We start from the raw sequence: 27,936 nt of genomic DNA on the forward strand, positions 1-27,936 counted from the left end.
TTTATAAGAGTTGCCTTGGGGGCTGGAGAGATGGCTCAGTGGATAAGAGCATTGACTGCCCTTCCAAAGGTCCTGAGTTCAATTCCCAGCAACCACATGGTGGTTCACAGCCATCTGTGGTGGAATCTGATGCCCTCTTCTGGTGTGTCTGAAGACAGCTACAGTGTACTCATATACATAAAATTAATCTTAAAAAAAAAAAAAGAGTTGCCTTGGTCATGGTGTCTCTTCACTCAATGAAACCCTAAGACATCACCTCACCCACAGTACAAAGCACCTCCCACTTCTCTCCACCTACACCTTCATTTCTGACTCCCTTTTCCCTGTTTTCTTCTCCTTGGACGTGATATTGCTCTTGAATAGGCTTGGACACGCCCTTCCCTTGTTCTCCCCACAGCCCTTCCTGCAGAGCCAGGAGACCAGCCCACTTCTCCCTCGGTTGACCTGTTCCAGAAGAAGGCCACGCTGTGGTTGCAGCCCAGCTTATCCCCAGGAAGAAAAGAAGATGCCATTTTTGAAAGTTTTATTAGGTTAGCACTTGGTTTGTGATTGTCCTGCCTCTCGACCAGGCCCCAGCAGCTCCTGCAGCAGGGATGGGCTGGCCAGAGACTCTGCCCTGAGTGTCCCAAATGCTGTACCTCTGTATCTTTCCCTAAGTTACTCAGCCACATCACCACAAAGTGACTTAGAATAGCTAGAAGCCTGGTCCTCACTTGTCATGTGATCTCAGGAGTATTCCCTGCCCTCTCTGGGCCTTAATATCCTTCTCCTCCACGGGAGGGTATAACTTCTCCATCAGAAGATAGGCCCGGAGGCTAAGAGGTACTTTAGTGGTTACAGCACTGGCTGCTCCTGCAGAGGAACCAGATTTAGTTCTCAGCACCCACATGGTGGCTCACAACCATCCCTACCTCCAGTTTCAGGGAGATCTAATCGCCTCTTTTAACCTCTAAGGGTGGTGAACATACATACATGCAAGTAAAACACTTATACACATAAAATAAATACTTTAAAAAAAAAAGATTTCAAAAGACAGGCTAGCCAGTGTTCATTCCCACTCAGCACAGCCATGGCCACTAATGCAGACAAGGTTGGGTTCCAAACCCGGGACTCACTGCCCACTACTCCTCAGGGCCTTCATCTCTATGCTCAGATGACAGCACCATGGACCCCAAACAGCCACGTAGCCACGTTCTTTGATGTGAGTGGGTCAACCCCGGGGCAGGGCGCAGGACAGGGTCAGGGGGTGCTGGGCTTCCCCACTGACGGGTACAGCTTGCGCAGGCTGGAGTCCAGGAGGAAGTCTACCGACCTACGGAGAGAGAAGGCCTGGTGAGCAGGTAGGCAAGGGTGAGAGGATGCAGGGAACACACGGACTAGGGGGAGAGACCCGTTGTTACAGGGTACCACCAGCAACCATGCCAAGACCCATTTTATCATTCTTCTCCCACTTAGGCTCCTTAGGGAAGTCATGCTTACCCCCACTCGCCCACCCCCAAGGATAACAGCCATCTTCCCTTTCTGTCTATAGCTGGAGAAACTGAGGCACAGTGGGTAAAGGACTCACTGTGAGGCTCAGGGTAAGTTATGCTCCCTGTCACCCTACCCCCGCCACCAGTGAGACCATCCTTATACTTTGATTGATACTCTACCTCCTCTCTCTCTCTCTCTCTCTCTCTCTCTCTCTCTCTCTCTCTCTCTCTCTCTTTCCCCTTTTAGATTTTTAAAACATGTATTTCTGTAGCTGGGCAGAGACAGGTGGATCTTTGAGTTCAAGGTCAGTCTGGTCTACAGAGTGAGTTCTAGGACAGCCAGGGCTATACAGAGAATCCTATCTCAAAAAAACATGTATTTTTTATGTATATGTGTGCTGTATCTGCATGTACACCTGCATGCAAGAAGAAGGCATCAGACCCCATTATAAATGGTTGTGAGCCACCCTGTAGTTGCTAAGAATTGAACTCAGGACCTCTGAAGAGCAGCCAGTGCTCTTAACTTCTGAGCCATCTCTCCAGCCTGGTCCTACCTCTGGTGCTAAGAGCAAACACAGGACAAAGGGTTGGCTAATCAGAAGGACAATGGCTCAGACATGGACCTGTCATCTGAATGGACCAATGAAAATTTTCCTGAGGATTTTGCTATCATTATGGAGAAGTTTTGGTGGGACTTAAGATGTTGGGAGGGACAGGACACCGTGAGTCACTAGGTCAAGGCAGGAGAGTGAAACCCACAAGCACAGGATGGAGAGAGAGAGGAAGGATGCCTTGTGGCAGCACTGCTCGGATGCCTGGATCCAGCCATGCCTGAAGACAGCCCAAGACTTTTATTCTGTATTTACCTAGCAGACTGAGTTTGAACTCAAGTCACTATCAGCTCCCTCCAACCCAGCACTCCAGGGCACCTGCTCCTAGATACCTCTGGCTATTTCACAGCAATGGTCTTTCCTTCTGTGAACTTACTTGACCTTTGTCCGTTACCCACAAGGCACTCTGCTTCCTTTTCAGCCATTCCGCATGACAAAAGCACAGGTGGCCTCTCTACTTCATCCCTGCCTCTGCCATGGTTCTGTGCCCACAGCTCTCACAGCCTAACTCTACCTGCAGAGTGACTGGTCCCTGGGACCAGAAAGGCACCTACCTGTCAATGGGGTGGACAATGACAGGGATGGCCAGCAGCCCAAGTGTGGTGGTGGTCCATTTGCGGACATTCAGGGGCCAGCGGGTCATAGTACCCAAGACATAGAGAGAGGCAGCACACAGACGGTTGATGGTGAAGCCCGGAATGGCCACAGAGGCCAGAGACTGCCACACGAAGGTATCTACCACAGCCAGGGCCATTCTGGTGCTGCGGCCTGCTTCAGGGCTTGGCACCTGGAAGGTACATAGACATTTAACTCAGCTGGGGCAGAGGTAGGAAACCTATAGACAGAAGCATGAAGGTGGACCAGGCAGAAAGCAAGAGGTAGCAGGGTAGAAGGAAACTGGGAGGAAGACTCTGGACTGGACTACATTCAGGGCTGTGGGTGATTTGCCCGCACCCAGGAGAGGTACCAGATGTCACCGCCAACCCATGTGGTTTGGTCTGGTGGGGATGAACGATCCTACAAACAGGATTATCTTATGGACTGAGCTATGAGACGATAACGGGGATAGGGCTGTCCCACATGCAAGACTGCACACCAGCCCACACTAGGGTGGGTTCAGAAGGGTTAACTAACACTCACCTCTCCTGCCTTCTTGCCTTTGTCTATGGCATCGGCCAAGACATAGGAGCTGGACACGCCATAGCTCAACCACACCACAGCTTTAGGAACCAGGGAGCGGAAAGCCTCCCCCACTTCATTGGCGTAGCCTGGAGGGAAAAGGCATTTAATTCTCTGGCCTGTTCCACAAGGGGGCGCTACACAGAGAGCTGCTTCTAACCCTACCCTGCTAAAACTACAACCGGGCGGGTGACCTCAGTCAAGTGACTTTACCTTTGGTTTCTAGGCCCGTGAACTGACAATGGCAATGAAGTTCATGGCTCACTGGTCAAAGTCCCTAGCCGTGGTTCTGGGGATCGGCACCAGGGAGGCGACTGGAGGCCATCGAATAACTGAGTGTGGGCTCCACTGACACGTATCAATCAAGTGCCAGGTCTTTCAAGGCCTTACCTCAGCTCTTACAATCAGCACCTGACAAGAATGCCTCTCGTTCATTCCCTTTTACAGAAGAGAAAACTGAAGCTTAGGAAAAGCCAGGGAAAGCAGGCTGCTCTAGGAGATTCTCTGACCCCATGGCTAGTGCACGGTCATGGCAGAGGGCAACCCACGTACTCGGTTTGTGTCTCCACTAGAGCCCCATGAACAGAGCTGAACCCACAGTGTTGTGTGACCTTGGACAAGTCCCTAGCCTTCTCCTGAGCCCTTTCTCCAGCCCAAGCCGAATAAGAACTAAGCCCTTTTTCAGACTCCAGATCGACAACCCACGACCACTGCCCCCGCCCCCGAGTGGTGGGGTCCCTGCGTCTGTCACTCCCACGCTCACCCAGGTAGCGCACCCACGTGTCCCGGTAGAGGTCGCGCTCGGTGCTCTGCCGCTGCTGCTCCGACATGACTTCCCGGGCACGGTAGGAGTCACTGCAGATTAGAGTCTCACCACAACTCTTGTCTCCACTAGCACTTGGCTAACACTAGGCAAGAACCCGCCAGTAGTCCGAGACTGAAGGACAGGTCCGGCTATCGCCACTGTAGGGAGTGTCTGAAAATTGCCTTATACACCCAAGCCCCTCTCCTAGACTTGGGATTTGCAGACAGTTGGTCGTGTTTTCTCTGAGTAGTTATGACTCTCCCAGACATGACTAGTTTTTGGAGTTAAACAGGTCAGAGTTCCAATGGGAGGATGGTGTCTTCTTAGGTGTGCGACTTCTAGGAAAGATGTATTTCTCTGAGCCTCGGTTCATGTGTAAATGGGAGGCACGCCAGCATTCACTGCCTTAGACAGCCACAAGGACTAATTAATTATAACAGTCATCATGTATTCAGTAGACTCAGGTTTGCTCCCTTAAGCTCTTACACTAGCGTCGGGTCGGTCCTATTTTACAGTAGGGAAATAGAGACACAAAGAGGACAGTCACTCTCCTGACTCATGCAATTGTTAAAAAGGAAAAGGGAGCTGGGGAGTTATTACTAGGAGAAAAGCGCTCTGAATCCTCTGGGATTTCAGAGGGACAATGCTATGGCCCCTGGAGACAAATCCTACTTGCGCCGCCGCCTAGTAGATGTAAGCCACCTCCTCCCCCAGTCCCAGTGCCCAAGTCTGTAAAACAAAATGGATAAGACTGGAGAGATGGTTCAGTGGTTAAGAGCGCTTACAACTCTCCCAGAGTTCCATTCCCAGTATCTCCACGTCAAGGGAATCTGACACTTCAGGCTTCCACAGGCACACCTCCCCCCCAACACACACACACCCTATACATTCACTCATAGAGACATATAGATAAATACAAATATATATGGTCTTAAGTCTTTTTTATAAGACAGGCATGGTGTTCCGTGCTTTAATCTCAGAATTTAAGAGGCAGAAACAGTATTTATTATGTGCGTTCGAGACCAGCTGGATAACACCGGGGTTTCTTCACAGCTTTTTAGCTTTTTTAGATCCGAAAGGTGTATACCGACTCCCTACGGAAGCCACCGTTTTCAGCCAGTGTCCTCTAGAAACCCCTGTGGGTCAGCGGGGACAGAGCCTGGCGCGTGTGGGGAAGGTTGATCGATCTGTCTATAGGACCTGAAACACCGGTAGTGCTGGAGAGGAATTAGGAGACGGTCCCTAAAGCCACGTGATGCTGATCCTCTGCCTCCCTCCCATTTAGTACCCGTTGCAGACGCAGTTCACGCCCGACGCTCCGCCGGTCAGCACGGAAGAACCATCCAACACGTCTTGAACCACCGAATGGGGCGGGGCCTCCGCCCTCACTGTGAAGGCTCTCGGGAGCGTCCGAGTGCCATGAACAAAGATGGCGGACGACACTCACCGGCTGAACCAATCGAAAGACAAATTGTTAGGACTTCGGAGAAAGTTGTCGCGAGAGGAGAGGAACAGACCGCCTCTGTCTATGTGCCGGTTCCTGTGTTTGTCCGTGGGTCGCGAGAGGAGAGGAGCAGACTGCATCTGTCTCTGTGTGTGTGTGTCTGTGTGACTTTAGCCTGCTACTTGGCACCTGAGAAGTTTAGGTCTAGTGTAAGGGACCCTTAGGAAGCCGGCGATGGGCAATGAATTCTGCTCTTTGCTTTGAAAATTGATTTATTTATTCATTGGTTAATGTACCTAACAACATTGTAAACCAAGGCCAGGATATGCTCCTGAGATATGTGACTAGATCCTGGGTAGCCTCGGCCCTCTCTGGTTGCTAGCCCTACCCAGAGCTCCCTCCGCTTCGTGAAACGAGTCCGCAGGCTGGGCAGAGGCCTCATTCCGAGGAAAAGGCAGTCCCCGCAAAGGCCTGGAGCTTCCTTCCCGAATTCTGGGCAGCCTATAACCTGGCTCACAACTTGTGGGGTCAAGAGCTGCTATTGCAAGGTCGCCTGTGCCTGGCCCTTTCCCCTGGCTCAAATGCTTGCCTAACCTATGGCCACCTTCCCTGGCAACCTGCGTCCCCAGGCAAGAGGAAGCCACTGCTTCCATTACACGCCTCCACAGCGAAGGGCCTGCCAAGCCCTTGCTCATGTCAGTCAGGAGACTGCTTCTCAGGCACTGTGGGAGACTAGACTGGGAAGTACATTCCGTGCTGTTTCAGCCCCACTTGTCATTTTTGTGTAGGGTTGCTCAAGTGAAGGTTTACTTAGAGGCTTGTGGCCCACCCACAGCCTCCTTGGCCCTTTCCTATCTATGATCCCTGAAATTAATTACCCTTGTGCTTGTGGAGGGTTTCTTTCACTGGAGAACAGTGGCTAGGTACCAAAGTCCCACAGAGCTCTGGGGCACTGGCAACCATTAGTAGTTAAGCAGGCAGCCAGTGAAGCCCAGGAGTTAGTGAGGTTCTCAAGGGGGGAGAGAGGCCTTCTGTTAGCCTTCCAGTGCTGACTTGGGCCACTCCTGAGATTTGGGGTTGGAGAAGGGTGAGGAAGACAAGAGATATTCAAGGCTTATGACAAAAGTTTCGAAGAGCTTCAGATACCCATCATTCTAGCAGCCTGCTACCTTGCAACCATCATTACAGTTGTGGAGGCTTATTCCACGTTCATTTAGGAGCAAGTTTCTCCCCAGCAGCTGGCTTCCCTGAGTATGACATCCCAATCTCTTCACTTCTAATTCCTTCCCTGCCACCATCCTATGTACCCTTCCCCCTTGTCTCAACTGTCCCTGGCAGGTGAAGTTGGCAAGGTCTTCAGGGTAGACATTGTTACATCTGTCTCTGGAGACCCTTTAGTATTCTGATGAGGAGGACCCCTCTAGCTATTTATCCGATTCTGATTCTGAATGGGTGCTCCGTCCAGTCTGAAGTCTTCCCTCCAGCCCAGTTTCTTTGGGCTAATAGGTTGTAGGAAAATGACCATAAAGAAACTGACAGGAAGACACTGAGGGGGGCCAGGCCTGCTGCAGGAGGGAGATGTTATTTGGGGGTGACTGCCCCCTGCTGATTCATCTTCTCTTCTGCTGCTTTGTCTGGAAGCAGGACCTCCACAGTGAAACTGACTTTCTTGGCATGGATGAAGCTGTAGGTGTTGTCAAACCGTAGGACATCTGAGGGAGTAGAAAACCAAAGCATTCAGGCAGTTCCCACCAAGAGGTGAGGGGCAGTGAGTATGACTGGTTCATACTGACTGAGTAAGATGGTGTGTGTGGTAAGAGACGGAGGTGAAAGTGGTGTAATAGTCCTTGGCCTTCTGGAACTCAATCTCACTGAGTGTGTTCAGAAAGTGAAAAACCGTGTGAGGCAGAACAGGTCTAGTGAGCCGAGGGACAGAGATTCACATCTGTAACAGCTCGGAGGGAAAAGGTCTCTGCGGCCAAAGTCATGGCTTCGTTACACAGGCAGATTAATGTTAGCAGCCACAGTGTTTGTCAGGATAGTGTATGTGTGAAAGCATGGGTCTGCAGTCTATATGTGTGGCCACATTCTTCCTCCCCACAACTCTGAAATCAGCAAGAGTCCGCTCAGCTTAAAGGGTTTTAGGTCACCCTGGGAGTGATGGTGGGGTTGGGCTTTCCTCTGACCATAGTATTGCCTGATTCGGACCCTGGAACTCCAGCCCATGCTGTCCCTCTGCAGACTTTATGAACCAGTGCTTACCCTCTGGGAAGGTGAATGGGGCCAAGGGTACCTACCGTATGCCTGCCCTTAAAGACTAAAGGGTGGGCCGTTCCTTGAAGGAAAGCTGCCCAAGGAATTTGTGCTGTAATCTGTATAGCGGAACATTTTTCTGACATGAGAAGAGCTTAGCTGGGCTTGTGGTACATCTGTAATCCCAACATAGGAAGGCAAGGGTCAGAAGTTCAAGGCCAGCCTGGACTGTACACTATTTGAGTTCAGGCTGGTTATGTAGACAAAGGAAAGGGTGTTGGGGGAGGGGGTGGCAAAGATACGTGGGGAGGCAAAGATACATGCAGAACAATGTGTAACATTTTTTGTTAATTTGTGTGTAAAAACAAAACTTTTTGCCTTTTTCTTTGTCTACACTTAGAGGCTCTGATCCTAGCACTCGGGAGTGACACCATTTTGAAGGGAAGGTTTTCTCACATCTTGTACTGAATGTGTCTGTGCAAGTACTTGCCAGGCTTGTTATGGAAATGCGCCTCTAAAGGGACAGACACCCTTTGGTAGGCTGGCAGGTGAGAAGGGCATTAGCCGTGGTTTCCTCTGGGAAGAGGGTGGACACAGTTGGCAGAGGCCGCTTCTAAGCCTTGGCAACTGAACAGGCTTGCTTTTACTCTCAGCCCGCTTCTTAGCAAGCTTGTTCCATTTCACTCAAATGCCCCTTCAGGACAGCTAAGCTGAGAACAAAGGCAGCAGGGCCTCCCTTCTGTGCTGCTCTCTGGCTTTCTCAGCGTCTTTCCCTTTTCTCACCCCTGGGTAAACTGCAACCAGCACAGCACCTAGTACTCATTTCTCCTCATCTCTACAAGTAGTCCTGCAGATCCATACGCCTGCCTCTTGGTCCTGATGACAGCCTTGGCAACCCAAGGTCATCATACTTTGATCTCCATAGACCAGCACTGAGATGCTTTGCTCAACAAAATACCTGCCCTCGAACACAAGGAAGGGCCTTCCTTACAGCAGGCACGGAGGAAGGGGTGTCACTGCCACCAGCGTCCGAATGTCTCAGTGTGACACTAGTCATGTACTCACAGGCTCATGGATGCCCTGGAGGCCTTCAGGTATAGGGCTTCTCAACATGTGTTGGGTAATTAGCCCCTGTGAGCATCTTAAGGTTATCAGGGGCCGTGACCTAAAGGGAAAGATGCTATTCTTTAGGGAAGCAGGACAAAAGGTATTCTCTTGCCCTCCCACATATGTCATGGACAATGTATAAATGGCAGGTCTGGGGCCGAAGGTTTGGGTTTGAGCGCTTGCTTAGCATGCAGGGAGCTCTGGGTTAAGTTCCTGATGCTTCATAATTATTAGATTCACATTGGCTTCTTTTTGTTTTCCTTATATTCCAGACAGAGGATTGATTTTTAAATCCATGTGTAGGTGTGTTACATTATCTGTAAATTTCATTTCAGAATAGCAATGGGGACAGTAGACACTATTTATAAGAAGGAAATGTTGGTTCTTAGATTCAGAACCACTTCTCTGAGGAGTCCATGGACCCCAGAAGGAAATCTGCTCTGCCCACGTCTCTCGTATTTGGTAAAGGGAAATGAAGTCCGTTCTTTAAAGGTACTTGGATTCCTAACACTTTGGAAGAGTCGGTGACAAAGCTTGACATTTTCAGCAATAGGTACTGGTGCCCAGCCGGCCTCTTCTCCCTGGTGCTGTCCGACCCCTTCCTACAGCATTTGAGATCTTCCTAACTATACTGTATCCGCCCACTCAAAGCCCAGACTTTTCTTCACTCTTTCCATCCCTAGTCGAACATTCCACACAGTAGGCTCGCACTCAGAAAGTGATTGGGAAGAAAAGGTGAGACCCATCCAAAGGTTTAATATACCTGAACACAGGCCAGAGAAGCCCAGGAAGATTGCATTCATACTATTTGAAGCTGACATAGCCAGAGGCTGGATTGTCTATGGGGTGGCAATGCTGCACTGTACAGGGGTTATCTGACCTTCAGAAGCACTTCCCTCCCACAGGTAAGCTTTTACCTAATCCATGATCTCAACAACCTACTTCCAAATGACACCCGACCCCACCTCTCCTACCTCGCTGCCTCTCCATCTGGGAAGGAGAACTTTATGCCTCGACCTGACTCTGCTCCTCCAGCAAATACACAGATCCCAGACAGGTGAGTGTTCTTGTTGGGAACAGACCCAAGAAGGGATAAGATAAATTGAAAAGCTGTTTATCCTTCAGATACGAGAGAGAAGCTACTATGTGGCAGCCCTCCAGCTCCTCCATGGCCTTCATGGAAGTACTTCCTTGATCTCAGAGTTTTGTCACATCAAGGATAAATGTCTTAATTGTTTCTTGGGCAGTCTGACTAGGAGCCTCTAGTATCCTCTCTTAGTGTCTACACTAGTAACAATGCGAGAGAGGACATCTCTTGTCTATCTATACCATAGCTTCATTTCTTAAAGATTTATTTATTTTAATATATGAGTGTTCTGTCCTCATGCACATTAGAAGAGGAAATCAGTTCCCATTACAGATGGTTGTGAGCCACCATGTGGGTGCTGGGAATTGAACTCAGGACCTCTGGAAGGGCTCTTATCCGCTGAGCGGTCTTTCCAGCCCCCAGCTTCTTCATCGTTTAAAGAAAAGTCATCCTCGAGTGTATAACGAGCGTTCTCCTTGGTGGATGACAATATCTGGCCCATGCTAAGCCTCATTCTTGGTGCAGCAGAGTGCGTGCATTCTCCTGAGACCTGGCTGCTCTCTAACAAGAGTGACCCTGATCCTCGGGGAGCCGGACTGTGCACAGTGTACCCCAGGATAGGGAGCACCAGAACTGCAGGCTGCTGGACAGAAGGGTCTCTGTGGAGCTAGTGCAGACACCCGTGTGCTGCCTTAGCAGTGGAGCCCAGGACTGCTCCCATCTTTCCCCATAGTCTCCAGGACGGCCCTGCTCTCCGTCTGCCCTAATAACAACAGTGATGGGCGCAGGTGCTGAGTCGTATGCTCTATCTCTGGCATCATGCCATAGCCTCACAGATCTTATCCCATGTGAGCGGGCATCTCTGGAAGATCCCAGTTGCAGCAATCAGGAAACAGACTTAGGAAGGCTGAGTCACTTGCCCAATCGACACACATAGCCAGAGGGCCAGTCCAGCCCAGATCTGAGTGCAAAGCCCTAGCTTGTCACTTTTCCACCCTCCGTCCCTTGCCTCTGTCAGGAAAGAAACTAGAAATGTGCCTGGCTTGTGTGTAGCTGGCATACATTTGCTCCTTCTATACTTTTATACCATATATACTATACTGAACCGTACTATACCATACCATACTATACTATACAACACTGTAGAATACAGGAATACAGACCCAGAAAGCCCTCTATAAGTGTCCTAAGTTAGGTTTCCCAGAGTTCCTTTCTATATATACACACTTTCCCCTCAACCTCTGAATACTACCACACGTGCAGCACTTCATGTCTGCCTGCGTAAGTGAGTTAACACCTTAGCTGTCCGTGTGTTCTCTCTAATGGCTCCATGGTGCTTTGCTGTAATACAGGGACCTTCCTGTGACCTCTGCTATGCTGCTGGCTTTATTGGCTGCTAAGACCTTCCTGCTCCCCCTGGCTCTATGTGTTTGTAAAGGTTTCTGTCTGACACATTTCAGAAATATAACTTCTGGGATTACAGCCAATACCAAATGAACTTCTGTGAGGGCTTCTGTCATGTGTACGCTGCTTTCTCATGTCCTGGACCTGCTCTTTTGTTAACCCAGAGGTGAGCAGTGCTGTGAGTTCAAGGCTGGCCTTTTATGGCATGCTGTGCCCTGTGGAGAGTCCCTCCACCCAGACAGTCACCTCTGTGTCTTCTGCTTCTGTCTGTCTGCTGTCTCGGACCTAGTTAGCCTTGGACAAAGCCTGTGTACCTCAGGCTGGCCTCAACTTGCCTTAGCCTCCTAAGTGCTGGTATTACAGGTGTGCCCCACCATGCCCAGCCCCCAAAGGTAGATGCTCTGAACCCCTGTACTCAACCTGCTGCAATGACTCCCCTCTACTTGGAAATATCAGGGCAGAGTCCCAGCTAGCTGTTAGCCATCTGGGCCCCCTTAAGCAAGTCATTGCATCTTTCCAAGTCTATTTTTCCTGATCTGTGCCAGGACAGATGACACCATAGAGTGCTCCCCAGTATTCTAACACCGTGATGTGACCAGTCCACTGAGGAAGGGGCGTGTAATTGCAGGAAGGTAATGCACCTCAAGCGTTGCCAAGCCCCAGATACTTACAGATGCCTGGCTCACTGCAGGTGAGGGTCCCATCCTCAGGGACCATGTGGGAATTGTATCTCTGGTTAGGCAGCACCTCCGTCATCTCCCCTGCCCGCTGCCGTTCCCCCATCTTGGTCTTCAGGAAAATCCCAAAACCCACGTCTGATCCCTCCGACATAAACTGCCACCTGCAGAGGACATCCACCTGTGTGTGTGTGTGTCCACGCAACTGGGTTCTTCCACCCTAGCCCACCAGCTGGTATTTACAAAAGCTCAGGTCCCTAGAAGCACCCAGCCCTACCTGAGGACGCAGCCGGGGAAAAGAATCTCATACTCCACTTGGTGGGAGGAACCTCGGGAGATCTGCACACTGTGTTCGTACTGCTGCTTCACCTGGTCTCGCACGTAATACTGCTTGGGGATGTCACCCCCATAGTTGATCTAGAAGCAGAGCACAGGGTGAGCTGGGGTGCGCATCTAAGCTAAGACTCTCCACACTGACATCCAGCTGCTGGCCCATACCTTGGATTTACACTTGGGATTTCCATCAGGGTCTGTCATGGTGCCTCCATACTCCACAGGCAACTGGTCGGGGCTGATGTGTTTGAGTAAAACCTCCTTCCAGTTTGCTGGCAGGAGAGGGAAGGACAGAAAGGTATCACTAGGCAAGACTTTATACCTGATGGTCAGCCCTGAAGAGGCAGAAAGGACGGGCCCTGCTCTAAAAGGGAGCATTATTCGCTGGGCCTGAGGCATAGTTACAGGCAGGAGAACCATTAATTCGTGGCCAGGCACGGCTCCATAGTAAGACGTGATACATGCTCATGGAGTTAGAAAGACCCACTACTCAGAAAACAACCCTGCCCCATTCAAGATTCAGAAACCCGAGGCTGCTGTCATCATAGCGACTGACCAGCTCCACAACCTCAGGAACCTGCTTCATCCTGAGCTGCCTGCTGAGGAGGACTGTGAAGACAGCAAAATGGATGGAGGGTATGTGAGACGGCTTTGCAAATTAGTATATTACCTCTCCCAGGAAAGGATACAAACATTAAAATCAAAGCCAAATGGGGCAAAGGCAGGAACTGTGGAGCTCGCGGCAGGACCAGAAGTCTTGAATCCACGGGCTTTCACCCAGTGATGCTGACCTCCCGTTTTCCCCCACCCTTCACTGGGCTCAGTCACGCCCCACGGAGCGAGCACTTCACTGTACACTGTACCTGCCCCCTTCACCTGTGTGCCTATTGCCTTTGGGCTAATTGGCTGCATTTTGTTGTTTTTCTAACCAAATCCTCTCCTGATTGGAGCAATTAATTAACTCTCGAATTGACTCTCAATGCTGAGAACCATTTCCCCAGGAAATACCAGCCTGGCACCATCCCTGAATACCAGAAACCACTCTAATGATGGAGACCATCAGCAGACTATAAGCCAGCAGCTCCAGGCCAGGCACTAGCCTGTATCCTCTGCACAGATGACTGGACCCCTGACCGCCCTGTGGCTCCACCCTCAGGTATCTGTGGCCTTGGGGTGATTTCATCGGCACCGCTAAACTCCAGTGACCACCCTGAGGTAACTTCTGTCTCTCCTCTGTTGGGGATCTTGTTTCTTCCCAATCTGCCCAAGGCACATTTGGTTGAAAGATTTTAAGTGTGGGTAGGAGAGCAGACGGAACCACCTACACGGCTCTGCTCCCAGGGAACCAAACCTCCTCACGCACTCGGTGGGTGGCAGCAGCAGTAAAACCAGAAACCATAAAAACCTATTGCTCTGACACTTTATCTTCTCCCAGCCGAGCAGGAGAGCTGGGATAAGGGAGAGGCCTTCCCATCTCTAGGAAATATCGGCTGCAACCAAAGCTGGGACTTCGGCGCCAAAGTCCTAACGTCCGTTTGTTTGAAACAGGGTCTCTGTAACCCAGGCTGGCCTGGAATTCACCATGTAATTTCAGCCTGCTTCTGCCTCCCGAGTCCTGGGACACCATAAATGCATTTTTGTTCTTTTAAAAAGCTGTATTGCTGTTATATGTGTGGTGTGCAGTGCGTGTGTGTGTGTGTGTGTGTGTGTGTGTGTGTGTGTGTGTGTGTGTGTGTGTGTGTGTGTTGGGGATGGTGCATATGTGGAAGCAAAGGACAACCCTTTGGGAGCTGTTTCTCTCCTTCCGCTGTGGGACCTGGGATCACACTCAGGTCACGAGCCGTAGGTAAGAAGCCTATGTTTACCTGTGGAAGCCCAGCCCGCACTGTTGTTTTGAGACAGGGCCCCACTATGAAACCTGGGTGGGCCTTGCACTTAGAATGCAGCCCAGACAGACCTGGGACTGGAGCCCCTCAGCCTCCAAAGTGCTGGGATTGTAGACATTCACCACCTTCCCAGTCCCAAGTTGCCGCTCTCCCTTGACCTTAGCCCAAAGAAGCAATCCGCAGCAGCCACTGGCAGCCACTGGCAGCCACTGGCAGCGTGTTAATGCCAGCCTTGCAGACACCTTCAAAATCACTATTACTACTGCCAGCTCAGTTCCAGAGCCTGACCCAGTCCAGCTTCAAAGCACATCAGTCCACTCCTGGTTCCTGTGTGTCCTCCTGGCTGGTATGGGGATCACACATTCTCCCCACTTCTCCGAACATCCGACCCCTGCTTCTCTGTCAGCATCACTAATGACTTCCCACTCTCCCCAGTGGGCTCCTCCTACTCTGCCTGCACTTGAACTTGGATATCCCAGGGAGTTCACTTCAGACTCCTGCATCCTCAGCATAGGTAGGTGTTGCATGGCCAGCCTCAGTGTTCCACACTCGTCCTAAGAGTTGTCACTCTGGCTGAATATTACTATCCATTCATGCTTTTAACCTCCGTGCTGCCCGTTGAATTCCGACGTTTTGCTTTCTAGGTAAGCTGTAAGTCCAGCCAGTCTTTCCTCCTTTTTCCCTGAGACCACTGCCTCAGTTTACCCCATCTCTTACATGGGCAACAGCATGGCGTGCGAACCGGCCTCTGGCTGTCATGGCCTTGTTGGTAAGTACAAGCCAGTTGAAACTCTGACTGTGGTGCTCTCTGCCAAGCACTTCTCTGGTTCTCAGGGCCTAAAGAGTCACGCTCTAGCCTGTCAACCTGGTGTCCTGGTATCCGTGTGGCCTGGCTCCGGCTCCCTCTCCAGCCTCACCTCTTGCTGCCCCGGGCCTCATAGCCTTTACTCAGTGCTCCTCTTTCTGCTTTGTTTCATGTGACCATCTCACTCCTGTTGCCTTATGGTGCTTGGGTGGACATGGCTCTCATCTCAACTCTGGGGGGATGGGTGTTGCGCCTAGGTGTGACGGTGCCCCGTGGCTTTCTTTGTTCCATGTATCACGTTTCTCTTCCCTGAGAGCTAGCCAAGGGACTCTGTCTTAATAATCCTGGCAGCCTCACACCTCGTCCTGGATCTAGCACAGAAAAGGTACTTGCCCTAAAATGATCTCCGTGGCACCGTCTTGACACTCTTTCTAGTGCCTTCTGGTTTGTTCCATAGCCTCTTCTCCATAGTCCTCGCTCCCCTTAAGGCTAAGCACTGGAATTCTATTCATCTCTGATTGCATGGTAAGCCCAGTGCTTGCTTCTCAAGTTATGCAAGAAAAAGGTGTCCTTATGAAACCAGGAAGGCACAGACTGTCTCTACTTACCCCTGTGTCCCAACTACTCCTAAAGCAGAAGGCAGCCCCGGAGGCTGAGCCATACCTCTACAGCAGACCCGACTCAGACCACACACCCTGCAGAGTTTGGGCTCTCACCTCCCAGAACCATGATCTTCTTCCTAGTGTCCTCACTCAGGAAGGGCTTGATGAGGTTGTAGGCCACCGGAAACAGCTTGGGGGCTGGAAGAGAGACAAGACGGTGTGAAGGAGAGAACAAGGGTTAACTCAGACTCTGACTGCATCATCTACCACCCACCTCTGCCCACGGGGCAGCTAAGTTGAGGCTCAGCCAGGCATGTTTGAGGTCCAGCTCCCAGTCTGTACAAGGGTTGCGACCAACTAGCTTCCTCCTATGGCATCACCAACCTGAATCCCACTGGGCCTGGTGGCTCAAATGCTCTGGGAACTGTGAAGCATCTGTACAGGTTAAGGTCAACGTCAGGCTTCCAGGGCCCCTCCTCACTGTTCACTCAGTCTGCCCCCAGGTAATGGTTCCGGTCTCTGGTTCCCACTGGCCTCATCACCAGAAGCTCCCAGCTCACCTTTAACGACGAACAGCCGCTTCAGCGTTTCAGGATAGTTCTCCTCAAACATGGTGAGAAACTAGGGACAGAATGGGTTGAGTCTCAGCAGCTCAAGCCTGCAGGCCACAGTGCCCTCCGCCCTCTGAGGAAGCCTAGCTGAGCAGTCCCTCCTGCCCCCACATCCTCACCTCTCCATAGGCCTCCACTGCAGGTTTCCAGAGGTGCTTGAGGCCGAGTCCCTCACAGTCGTAAATCATGGTGATGGTCTCTATCTTCTTCCCTAGCTACAGGGCACAGACAGGCAGAGGAAGCCGTCACTCCACCCTGCTGGAGAACTAATTCAGGGCCAATGCTGACTGCTCAGGTCCACACAGAGCAAGCAGTTGCTGGGGGCTGGCCCCAGGCTTTTCGCATGCCCAGGGAATATTTCGCTGGGGAGGAATATCGACCTAGACAAACTGTTCTCATCTAGCAAATGACGGGGTGGATCAAGATCACCTCTGAGGTCCCCTCTGTCCTTCGGGTCCTCCTGAGGGCCTCTGTCTTCCTGTCAATACTGTGTGCTCTCTGGGTAGCACCCATGCAGCCCCCAGGCCTCTCACTCAGGCATAGCTGCTCCATCTTGCCTAAGCTCTAAGGAAGCATCAAGTTGAATCCCTTTTGTGTGCCCAGCCTCTTGGGGGTCCTGTACTGAGTGGGTTCTTTGAGAGCATCTGCAAATAATAGTGCTGAGAAGCTGCCATACTTTAACACATCTGACACTGCTGGGTGGGGTGGGGGTGGCGGGAGAAAGGTGAGGGGCACCACCATCTTGGTCCTCAGTCCTTCCTTTCTCTTTTCTTTTTTTTTTTTTTTTTTTTTTTTTCCCGGGGCTGGGGACCGAACCCAGGGCCTTTCCCTTTTTCGGCAAGCCCCCTACCACTGAGCTAAATCCCCAACCCCCAGTCCTTCCTTCCTTTTTAAAAAAATTACATTTATATCTGTGTGTGTGTGCCTGTCTGTCTGTCTGTCTGTCCATGCCACAGTGTGCAGCTCAGAAGACAATCTGAGGAAGCTGACTCGCCTCTTCCACTCCGTAGCCTCTCAGGCTTGCTGACAAGCCTGCCGAATCATCTCTTTAGTCTTTGTCTTAGCAAGGGAATTGTTGCCCTGATTTCTTGAAAGTACACTTGGAGGAGCAGGAGTTCTGGGTTCATCTGTACCAGGAACACCCCCAACCCCACACTTGCCCAAGGGTAGCTTAATCCAAACCGAAGATCTCACTGGTCCTCGCAGAAACAAAAGAAGTTCTCCAACAATGTAGTGAGATGGCTTTCTTTGTCTTTCTAGGGACTTTGTTGTGCTGAGAATTAAACGTAGGCCTCTGCCTGTGTGTGAGGCCAGCTGCCTGTCGCCGAGTGACATCTCCAGGTGTAATAATTTACAGTTTTTGCTTTTCTTTTGCCTGTGTCTAGGGTTTCCATATGTAGTCCAGGTTAGTCCTGTTGCCTGAGACCTGTGGATCATGGGACTGCAGGTGTGTTCCGTTCACCTCGCTGCAACGCAGGTTGGTTTTTGCTGTGGTGGGTGGGGAACCCCGGGGTGTGCTGCGTGCTCCAGCCCTCGCCCTGGGAGGTTTTATTAAGCCACGCGTCTTCAGGGCACAGGACTGCTTTTTATCCCCAGGTCTTCCCTGTACACCATCCATGTACTTTGTGGGAATTCATCGTGGCAACAACAGATGGGTTTTTTTAAGTTTTCCTTAGCAAAATAAAAGCACGGGAAGAAGGAAGTGCGGCTCAGTGGTGGAGTAAAACACTTCCCTAACTCACTCAAGGCCCTGGGCTCAGTCTCCAGGCCAAGGAACGGAGGGAGGGAGGAAACGAGAGAGAGAAGAAAGATGGATTGGTGAATGTTCATCTAAACCCTGATTTCAGGTCTATGAAATGCAAACCCTGAGGCCGTGCCTCCATCCGCGTGTGACATCCTGCCTCTGCCTGAATGCCTCCACCGTGATCCACTCACTCTCAGTGGCAGACAGGGCCACCCACCTTTGCGGTCTGCTGGGTGCACTCCTGCAGAAGCAGCTCGCAGTCTCTCATCTTGGTCCTGAGCAGGTCTTGCTTGGAGGCGGAGAACAGCAGACCCTTGGCATCCAGTGGGCCGATGATGTCATACCAGACAGGGCAGCCGTCCAGGTCATACCCACACCGGCCGCCTGACAGATACTGTTGGATCACCTGGCCAAAGACATAGTAAAAGCACCTGGTGGGCAGGCCCAAAACATCCACGCCTTTCCTGAGTCCCTCCTTTGGGTGCCAAAAGATTCATATTTTACAGCTATAGGGACTCCTCTGACATTGTCAGCCTGTCCTCTGAGGCTCCCAGCCCAGAAGACCATGATATGGACTGTGAGTCTTAGAAGCATCCTTACACAGGAACGGAGTGGGATAATTTGTTCTTACCTCTGGTGGCTGCCAGCTGATGATTTTGTCAATGTCCTTTTGCTTCCGGAATTCCACATGCTGCAAATACACAGATTTAGGAAGCACAAGGTGGAAGCATTAGGAAGCAAGAGGTGTGTGGTGGGGGGTGGGGTCCTGAATATGAAGGAGTAGTCAGCACAAGCTGACCACCAGACCACAGCTGACCCCCAGAAGGAGCTGAACAGGAGTAGGAAAGGAGGCCCCCCCGTTTCTTCTCATAGCTCATTGAGAATATCATTGTTGGCTGGTCTGGAAGTAGAAGAACCTGATATTTCCAGGGAAGGAAATGCACGTTGTCCCTCGGGGATAAAGCAACAATCGTTGGCTAATAGCTGGGTCACACTACCCAAAATCTATGATGGGGTGGGTGATGGGGAGGCAGGCGACGTCCAGGCAAGGTGTGAGTCTGATGAGAGGAACCGTGGCAGGAATAGGTGCTCACCTTCCGGAGCATGGCCTCCGACTTCTGCAGGTCAAAGCTTCGGGCTGTAACAAAAGCATGGTCGGGGTTGAGCATGAGACTGCATCCTAAGGACTCCTTCCCAGGCTGGGGCCAAGTCCCCTTGTGGGTTCCCCCCGTCAACTGTCGCTCAGAGCCTTGTAAACAGCACAGCCTGAGTGTGTGGAACTGTCAGGTCAAGTTCAAGGCAGCTGGGAGTGGGCAGCATCGTAACCGTGGGTCAGAGTATCCACGTAGATAATCAGTAAAGGGACTTATCTTAGAGAAAGTGAACCCTGGATCCTCTTATCAACTGGCCATACCCCACAAGGACGAAATTTATCTCTGTCACAGTATAACATCAAGCCCTGAGAAGTTGATCCACAGTTCAAAGATGAACACAGCTGCTCCAGAATCTGGGGCCAGAGTTGGCCAAACATCCTGGGAAGGTAGAGTAGTTGCTATGCCTCCAGAAAATCCTGACATTTCTCTAAGAGACCCTCACATTCCTTATGGGAGCACAACCAGTTCTCAAGTCAGTTCACCAGGGCCCACTCCAACAAGTCGCCCTGCTCAAATCTGAACCCAAGATGTCACTGTCCCTGGTTACTCGTGGTAACCAGAGTTGCCATGTGTACCAGTCAGCTATGCTGCCATTTACGCTAGAGACAGGGTTGTCTCCCTCATCGTACAACAGCCCTCCCCAAGCATGAGTTCTGCGCTGGTCCAGGGCCTTCCCTCCACGGTGCAGCCTGTCCTTGAAGCCTTCAATTCTCGCACTCAGCTTTGTGACCTTCCTAACGGCTTCCCTTTGGATGTTGTCCCCCTGGTCGGGGGCCCCTCCCAGGTGAACCTCACGAGCTGAGCCCAGGTGTCGTTTGCCCCTTCTCCAATAAACCCTCACAATTCTCTTGGCAGCATTCAGGTAGAGCTTAGAGTCAACTGAAACCCCAAATCCTTCACACCTGTGCACCAGCTAGGCCTCCGCCCCCTCTCTAGAGAGGCAGGGCCCCCAATGTATCTTCCATCTCATCACCACAGTCCCCTTCATCCCAGCCATCCCAAGAGTATCTGAGACTCTGGGCCATTTGGCCTCTGACCTATGTCCCTCCTGGCTGCACATCTTCCATGGATTTAATTGGTATCTAGATCTGCTGATAGCCCTGGAGCCCCGACACACAGGCTGCCCTTTGGGCTGTCAACAATGCCTTCATCATGCTCTCTGGGAACAGGGGAACATACTCCCTGACTCTGCATTCTTGAAGTCCGATCCTCTATCTGAGTCGGGATGGTACGTCTAAAGGTCTGACCAAGCCTGGGTGTGGCACCTTGGTAGCCTAAGACAGCTGGGCCCCAAGTTCGAAGTCAGCCAGGGCTACATAAGAAGTTCGGGCTTACTGGTGCTACATATTAAAACACTAGCTTAGAAAGAAAGGAAAGAAACAAAGAAGCAAAGAAGCAGAGAGAGAGAGAGAGAGAGAGAGAGAGAGAGAGAGAGAGAGAGAGAGAAGAAAGAGGGGAAGGCCAGTAAGATGGTTCAAAGGGTAGAGGAGCACACTGGGCATGCCCAGCGGCCTGACAACTTGAGTTTGCTCCCCAGGATTCCTATAGTGGAAGAGAACTACAGAGTTATCCACGCCCCTCCACATATGCACTGCGGCGTGCACTCCACACCCCAATCTCTCTCTCACTGTCCTTCCCCCTTCCTCCCCACACACATACTACACATCTTAAAATACTTTTTCAAAACAAGAGAAAATGAGAAAGGGTTGGCCAGGCCACCGCCACCATGCCTGCCAGATCCTTTCTGGCAGTCACTCTGGCAAGCCGGGCTTAGGAATTTCCTCACGGCCACCCTTCCTGTGGCACCGGCAGCCAGGGCCACTTTTGGACAAATGTAACGTGGGTCTGTATCTCTGCTCCTCCACCTTGTGTGTTTTATCTCGGAGAAGATACTCTGTGTGCCTGACCATACCACTTAAGAAGCTGGAACTGGGTGTCCTTTTGTAAGAAGAGGAGGCAGACCATGAAAATGAGTTTCTCACAGAAAGGACACCCCTCGAGAGAGGAGAGCCCTTCTTTTCATAGAGAACAGGTATCCAGTAGTAGTAAATGGCACTCATCCTTATCTGGGGGGAATTCTCCAGTTGATTATCTGCCACGGGTCCCACATTCAGGGTCTTCCCCTGCTCACCCTGCTCCTCCCGCCCTGCTCACAAGCTCCTGAGAGCTTGGCTTGGGCACTGACCAGTAGCCTATCCCATGGCCCTGTGAGCTGCAAGCTCAGCTATGCTCTGCTCTCTCCCTGGGCTCTTGCTGCCTCTGTTCTGTCTTGCTCACTGACCTTCCCTCCTGAGGTGGGCACCCAGATCTCACTTCCAGACAGAGAGGCAGTGGGAACTCATGTGTCTGTGAAGAGGGGACCAGTAAAAACCTGAACCCCAAAGCACATACCACATTCTACAGCAGCAAAGGACTCCTTGAGAATCAAAGACGTGAGGGGGGTGGGATTTTTAAAAGCAACAAAAACCCCAATTCAAATTCGGAATAGGGTCTGAGTAAGCCAGAGCTGCTGCCCAGAAAATAAGAGGCACAAATGCACTACAGAGGGAAAACTTCCTCCGCCCTGTGAAGCAGACTTTGAAACCAGAGGTATAACTCAGAGATAAAAATGCTCGCCTGGCATGCATCAGACCCTGGGTCCAGTCCTCAACAGCTCGAATTTGATTAGGAAGCAATGCTTGCCTTCAAGAGCAAACAGCTCACTGGGAAGGAGCTGTGGCTTGCTGGAAAGGGTGCTAGCCCTGGTTTTGCTTACCATTGTCTTTGTGCCTTCAGGTACATTCCGTGCCCTGACTGAGACTAAGTTTTTTTACCTGGAAAATGAATGACCGTCCTACAAGGGCATGGCCAGTACCAGGCGTAGGCCCTGGCTAAACTATCAGGCCTTATACAAACGGTCCATCCCATCCCAGGATAAGGACCTCACACCGGCCTGAGCTGCAGAGCTATTCAATGGCTCTCTCTCACACATACTTCTCTGCCTCCTAGCAGCAGTTCCACAGTCAGATCATCTTGGAGCTGGCCCTTTAAGGAGGCTACTATCCTCCCACTCTCTCTCCACCCACCTTCTTCTAGCCTTACCCTTTCAGCAAATGCTAGGCCAAAATTCCCTCCAGCATAGACTGACTTCATTGCCACCCCCACACCACCCCTCCACCTCCTCTAGGTAGCCTGGGAAAGAGGCCAGATCATATAGGTGGTGGGGCAAGGGTGGGCAGATGACACTTCCAGAGGCTCATGAGCTGCACGTGGCTCTCCTGGGTGCACCTGTCCTGGGGTGTTGCTAGCAGGCCTTCAAGAATATGCCTGCTTTGTTAAGTTTCTGGAAACAGAAATGACATCTCTTTGTCTACTGCGAGTCTTCCTGGGCCCAGAGATGCGAGAATGTGCCCCAGGGCGGGTCTTGTACGCTCACATTTACGATGGAATTCTACCTAAAAAACTGGAGTTCTGGGGCTGGGGATTTAGCTCAGTGGTAGAGGCGCTTGCCTAGCATGTGCAAGGCCCTGGGTTCGGTCCCCAGCTCCAAAAAAAAAACAAAAACAAAAAAAAACAAAAACTGGAGTTCTGCTAGTCAAACTCAGTAGAGTTTTCCCGTTTTTATGTCTGGCAATAAAGTTTCTATAAAGAAAAAAATGAAAGTGATTCAGAAGAGCCCTGAAGGTGGTACCGGCCTCGAATAACAGGGAAGAGGACACAAGGTACAAGGAGTAGGGGCTGAGCCTGAACCTGAGACTAGCAGCTTGTTCCCACCATTCCAAAGGTAGTCCTTGTCATGCCATGGGTAGGCACCCTGTCTAATCCCCTTCTCAGGGGAAGAGCCTAGAGATGTGTGACCATGGCTCAGATGTCACAGCTAAACTAGCACATGGTTAGAACTAGAACTCAAGACCCTGGTCTGAGTTCAAACGGACAGGATCAAGAAGACCCCTGGTTCTAATCTCAGCTCTACCTTCAACTTCCACATAGTAGGGCCTTTCTGGGCCTTAACTTCCCTTGTGTCTTCAGAGCAGACTTACAGAGTAGACAAAAGGATGCTGATAGTCCACACCCAGAGGTTAGCATCTTCTTCCTGCCTGCGGCTCACCCAGCAAGTCCCTTCGCCTGTCCGAGTTCCCAAGTCTGTATCCCGGAGAAGGGATGGGGCTTGGGGCGGGGGGTTGCCAGCCATCCTTCTGTCTCAGCTTGCCACGGATTCCAGAGGACATCCTTCTACCGTCCAGAACACACCCCTGTCCCAGCCCCTCTTCTCTCACCTCGGAGCCATCGAAGGAGAAAGTAGTCATCTGGATTGGGCAGGGCAGGCAGCACGTCCTGGACATTTTCTCGAAACTATAGGGAGAGACAGCTGGGTGAGTGGGAGGTCCCCAGCCTCCCTGCCAAGAGTGCCCCTCCATTAGGGGCCTTTGCCAGAGCCCTCCTTTACAACTATTGTAGACACTGGCTGAGTAAGGGCATGGGCTGTGTTGCTAGGGGCACCAGGTAGGAGAGGAGGGCACAGAAAGGTAAGAGGACACTGCCTGCATCACTTAGGGACATATCTCCAGGCTAATCTGGTGGGCAAGTGGGTGTGTTCCCGGCCAACAGTGACAGACAGCAGGCACTCTGCTCACGCCACAGCGGATGCTGTCTGTATAGCGAGCACCTGTCATGTGCCCAGCACTGGCCTTGGCACTGCGTCTTACATCTCGTCCAGAACCCCTAGAGGTATCGCTGCCCCCATTTTACAGATGGAGAAATTAAAGACAAAGGCTCAGCGACACATGCAACATCTGGATACAGATGTGAGTCCAGATCCTGGGCTCTTTCCTCTGCAACTTTCCTGCCACCTTGGTGATGGAACCAGGAGCGGAGGGGAGGAAGACGGCAGTCTCAAATGACTTCGTTCAAAGGACGGTAGTGGAGGCGAGTTTGGAAGACTACAAAAGCAGCCGAGGGTGCTGGGAGGACAACCAAGATGGAGCAGACAGCTCCTGCAGGTGGCCACAAAGGGGGGAAGTGGTAAGAGAACAGACCAAGTGAGGTGGTCGGTAACCCAGGACAGCCACCCCCATCTCCAATCTCTCACTACCCAGTAGTAAACAGGCAGCCCGCGTCCCTCCCCAACCCTCCCACCTCAGCAGTGACCTTTATCTGGTTACTGACCTTTAGGACACCTCCAGAGGGGACCAATGAGGACTGGCCACCTCTGCCCTTTGCCCTAGGTCGGCTAGGTCTAACCCTCCCATCCCCCAAAAGCAGATCCCAAAGTTAGGACAATGGTCATCAAAACAGCAAGCAGGAGGCCACCCTTCACCTAGGACCTCACCTGGCTCACCTCCCTGACCAAACCTATGCCCAACAGAGCTAGCCTGCAGGTCAGCTGCAAACTTGGTAAGGGAAAAAAGTCACACACAGCAGCCACATTTGCTGCCGCACTCTAGTCTAAATAAGAAACTGCACAGCTGGGAACACTGGGGCTGGACCTCATCGATTCCGGTCCGGTGTGACTGAGGAGATAAAGTCTTTTGGGCAAAAGGGCCAGCTCCTGAACTTGAGTGGAGTAGATAAGTCCCTCTCCGCCCAGGTGCCAAGGCAAAGTGTGGTCATGTTCTTTCATTTTGAGTGGCATCACTAAGTCTCTTGCCAGACAAGGGTCTGGGTTGCCAGAGGGAGGCGAGCTCTTCTTTCCGAAAGGATCCCAACCTAGTGAATCCCGGGGCATCTTAGACTTCACACACAAGAGGTACCCAATAGTCAACTCCTCTAATTCCATCGAAGAGCACACAGGACAGGGCTTGGCCCAAGGTCACACAGTGACTTGGTGCCTCGCAAGGGCTATGGGGAGTTTGCCAAGGAGCTGTCTGGGACCCTTCCATATGCCACTGCTCCACAAGAGGAAAACCTCCCGGAAATGGGAGGAAACCTGGGGCCCTGCCCCTGTCCCACAGCCTTGCTACCAGTCCCTGCCAGCCCAGAGGATGAATGTTGCCTTTGTGCCCTCAACTGCCTCCCAGGGTTTCCAAACAACCACTTCTTCCCAGGAGGGGTAACCTCCGAGGCTGCTCGTGATGGAGACCGCGATGACCAAACTTCCCGAGGTCCTCACCCTGAACGAGAAGCAGTCCGCTGGGCACTAGCCAAGCGGGGGCGATCGGTCGCCGGCCCGTGGGGACCGTACCTCGCAGCCGCTTTGCAGCCAGGGGCGAGGGCCACAGCCAGGCCCAGAACCGGCTCACCTTGGCCAGTGCCTCCTCCTGTTTGGGGCTCAGGTCACCGACTCTCCCGCTCATCGTGGCTCAGCCTCGGGGCGCGGCGCCTGCGGCAGCTGATGAAGCTCCGACTCCTTTGCAGCCGCGGCAGCCGCTGGAGTAAAGTCCCAGTCTTTGGCCGAGGCCCCGGGGCTGTCGGCCAAGACCCGCCTCTTAAAGGAGCCCGAGGGGCGGGGCGAGACGCGCACAGGCCCTGGAGTGGAGCCAGGATGCTTGCTCATACACCTGAGGAGCTAGTTGGATCTGGATCCTCATCCTAACCAAGAGGAGGCTGGAAAGCTCTAGCTAAGTACATCTTCTAAGGTGCGACTCCACAAGGCTGGGCCGGGCTGCTCTCATCGCTTTCCTTACCTCAAAAACATTGACAGCTCTGTGGTGGGAGCTGAGCTTCTCTGAGAAGGGATGCCCCTTAAGCGTCTTTCTGCCTGTAAGAACTGTGACGTTCTCTCCGTCTGCTTATGGCCACTACTACCAGCTCAGCTTGGGGGTGAGAGGTGACCCCCAGGGTTGCCGATGTAACTCAGTTGGTGGCAGGAGGCTTGCTCAACATGCACAGCCTTGAGCTTGATGGTCATGGTGGCACATCCCTGCCCATACCTGTGATCCCAGCATTGGGGTGCTGGAGCCTGGAGAATCAGAAGTCCAGATCACCCTTAGTTATTGATTGGGATCGAGGCAAGTCCGGAATACAAACGAGTCAACCAAACAGAGTGGACAGCCTTTTCCCTCTACCTGCAGAACCGTCACCATGCCTGCATGGTGAAGACCATGGCATGTAGCTGAGGGGAAAGGAAGATCAGCCTCCCCACCTAAGACCCAGTTCTCTGCGTCTGACCTTCCCTGCTCTCTGGGAGCCACACCCAAAGCTCTCACATCTCAGCTGGCACACTGTGCTTCCTCTGTGGAAACGGAAGACTCCGTCTGAGGGCCCATGTTCCACGGCTGTCCACAGGGCCCTTTGCCTCACTAACTCGGGGCTAACGGAGTTAGTGTACACAATTCTCAGGCTTCACTTCTCGTAGCTACCCCCTAGCCGGCCCTGCACAGTCATCCATTTTCTGGCTCCCTAACCAGATCTTAGCCGTAGGCTAGACAGGGAGGAAACCACAGTGGGAGCCAGGGCCCACTGCAGCCCTGCTGTGGCTTATCTGCTTCCCAGCTCTGGCGAAGGGCCTGTGGGCTCCCCACTAGTGACAAGTTTGACTGGTGGGTGGCCTCTGGCAGCTGTAGCCTAGCAGCTTCTTGTCCAGCCTACACCATCAGACTGCCTCCCCAGGAGGCATTGTTCTGGAACCCAGGAATATTCAGATACCACCTTTTGGTCCCAAGCATACCACAGAGAGCGCAAGAGCAAGGCAGATGGCCAAGAAGAGGACTCAAACAGTAGGGGCTTAGAGAGGATGATGTTTTTCTCGGATGACAGGTCCTAGAAGGCTCCAGGAGAGAGCAGAATTCGCCCTGCACCTAAAGATGTGGGAGAAACAGAAGCGACACCTCAGCTTCTATCAGCGCAGTAGCCTGAGCTGAGTTGTGGCGGTTGGTGCAAAGTGTAGCAACGGTCAGAGATGTGGAGGCAGCAGGCTGGCCCGGGGCAAAGTGGGTGACGCTTAAAACCTCGCTGTGACCTTCCTTAGGAACATTGACCTTCTAGGCCGTGAGGCTCACAGAACACACTGCCTTGCTTCAGTTACCAGAGTCCCCCGCAAACCCTGCATCCCCCAGTACAGGCTCCTGTAAACATGGGTGGAGCATGGTGGCATACATACAGCACTCAGGACTGATACAGGAGGGCCAGCCTGGGCCAGCCTGGGCCAGCCTGGGCCAGCCTGGGCTCAAAGAATGACAAGTATTGGAGGAAAGCAGAGAGGAAGGAGAGGGTGGGGGGAGGGGCTTCAAAGTGAGGCTCTGTGCTGTTGATGGTCTGGAAGGAAACTGAAGCTCCATCTCATGGAGTTCATATGGCTCTCACCTAACAGCAACAGCGGGGAGGGGGCCCACAGGCTCAAAGAGGCCATGGCTTGCCCAAAGTCATTAATAGCAGGACAGGTGTAGGGTGCCCAGTGCGTGGGCAATGAGAAGGTTTCACTTGGACCCACTCCTTCCTGCCTGGCATTAATGCAGAGGTAACCCCTCGATTGCCTCAAATCCGGGTCTCAGGATTGTAGGAAGTAGAATGCCCCACCTGTCTCTCTCTCCTCACCCAGGGTCAAGGCAGGTGGCAACAGGCCTGTTCTTGGTTGGCATAAGAAAGGACCCAGCTATGCCCCTGCTGTGGCCTCCTCCTAAGAGATCTGATGAAGGGTGGGCTGAGGGGCAGCATGTGGCTGGCAGGCCCCTAGCCTGACCTCCGTGGAGTTTCCACACAATGCAGGTGTCCCTTCCCCAGTTATGGCTTCTTGACTTCAGGCTTAGCACAGGACAGAGTGGTCTTCCTCACTGGATATGAGGCCTTCAAGAGCTTTAAGAGCTTCCCAGGGGCAGTGTGCTCTTCACTGGGTAGAGGCTACTAAA

The 27,936-nt window shown here is 52.1% G+C and overlaps 2 protein-coding genes across 3 annotated transcripts; both read right to left on the minus strand.

Annotated features, from left to right (window-relative positions):
- Positions 1-506: 506 nt before the first annotated feature.
- Mtfp1 (mitochondrial fission process 1) lies at positions 507-4,246 on the minus strand. The gene is made up of 4 exons (XM_032916733.1): positions 4,026-4,246; positions 3,224-3,351; positions 2,638-2,870; positions 507-1,312 (listed from the first exon to the last, which is right to left on the minus strand). Exons 1-4 carry the CDS (start codon positions 4,090-4,092, stop codon positions 1,240-1,242), a joined length of 501 nt encoding a protein of 166 aa, XP_032772624.1. The 5' UTR covers positions 4,093-4,246; the 3' UTR covers positions 507-1,239.
- A 1,519-nt stretch (positions 4,247-5,765) lies between these two features.
- On the minus strand, positions 5,766-25,550 carry Sec14l2 (SEC14 like lipid binding 2). 2 transcript variants are annotated; one of them, XM_032916428.1, is made up of 12 exons: positions 25,393-25,550; positions 23,431-23,506; positions 19,115-19,158; positions 18,652-18,711; positions 18,238-18,426; positions 16,396-16,491; positions 16,226-16,286; positions 15,780-15,863; positions 12,538-12,644; positions 12,317-12,456; positions 12,034-12,203; positions 5,766-7,223 (listed from the first exon to the last, which is right to left on the minus strand). In XM_032916428.1, exons 1-12 carry the CDS (start codon positions 25,444-25,446, stop codon positions 7,093-7,095), a joined length of 1,212 nt encoding a protein of 403 aa, XP_032772319.1. In that variant the 5' UTR covers positions 25,447-25,550; the 3' UTR covers positions 5,766-7,092. The 2 variants fall into 2 exon arrangements, with proteins under 2 accessions (XP_032772319.1, XP_032772320.1); XM_032916429.1 differs by lacking the exon at positions 12,034-12,203 and having other exon boundaries at positions 7,109-7,223.
- Positions 25,551-27,936: the final 2,386 nt, after the last annotated feature.

This window comes from Rattus rattus, chromosome 11 (assembly GCF_011064425.1).
Source record: "Rattus rattus isolate New Zealand chromosome 11, Rrattus_CSIRO_v1, whole genome shotgun sequence".
Classification (NCBI taxonomy): domain Eukaryota; kingdom Metazoa; phylum Chordata; class Mammalia; order Rodentia; family Muridae; genus Rattus; species Rattus rattus.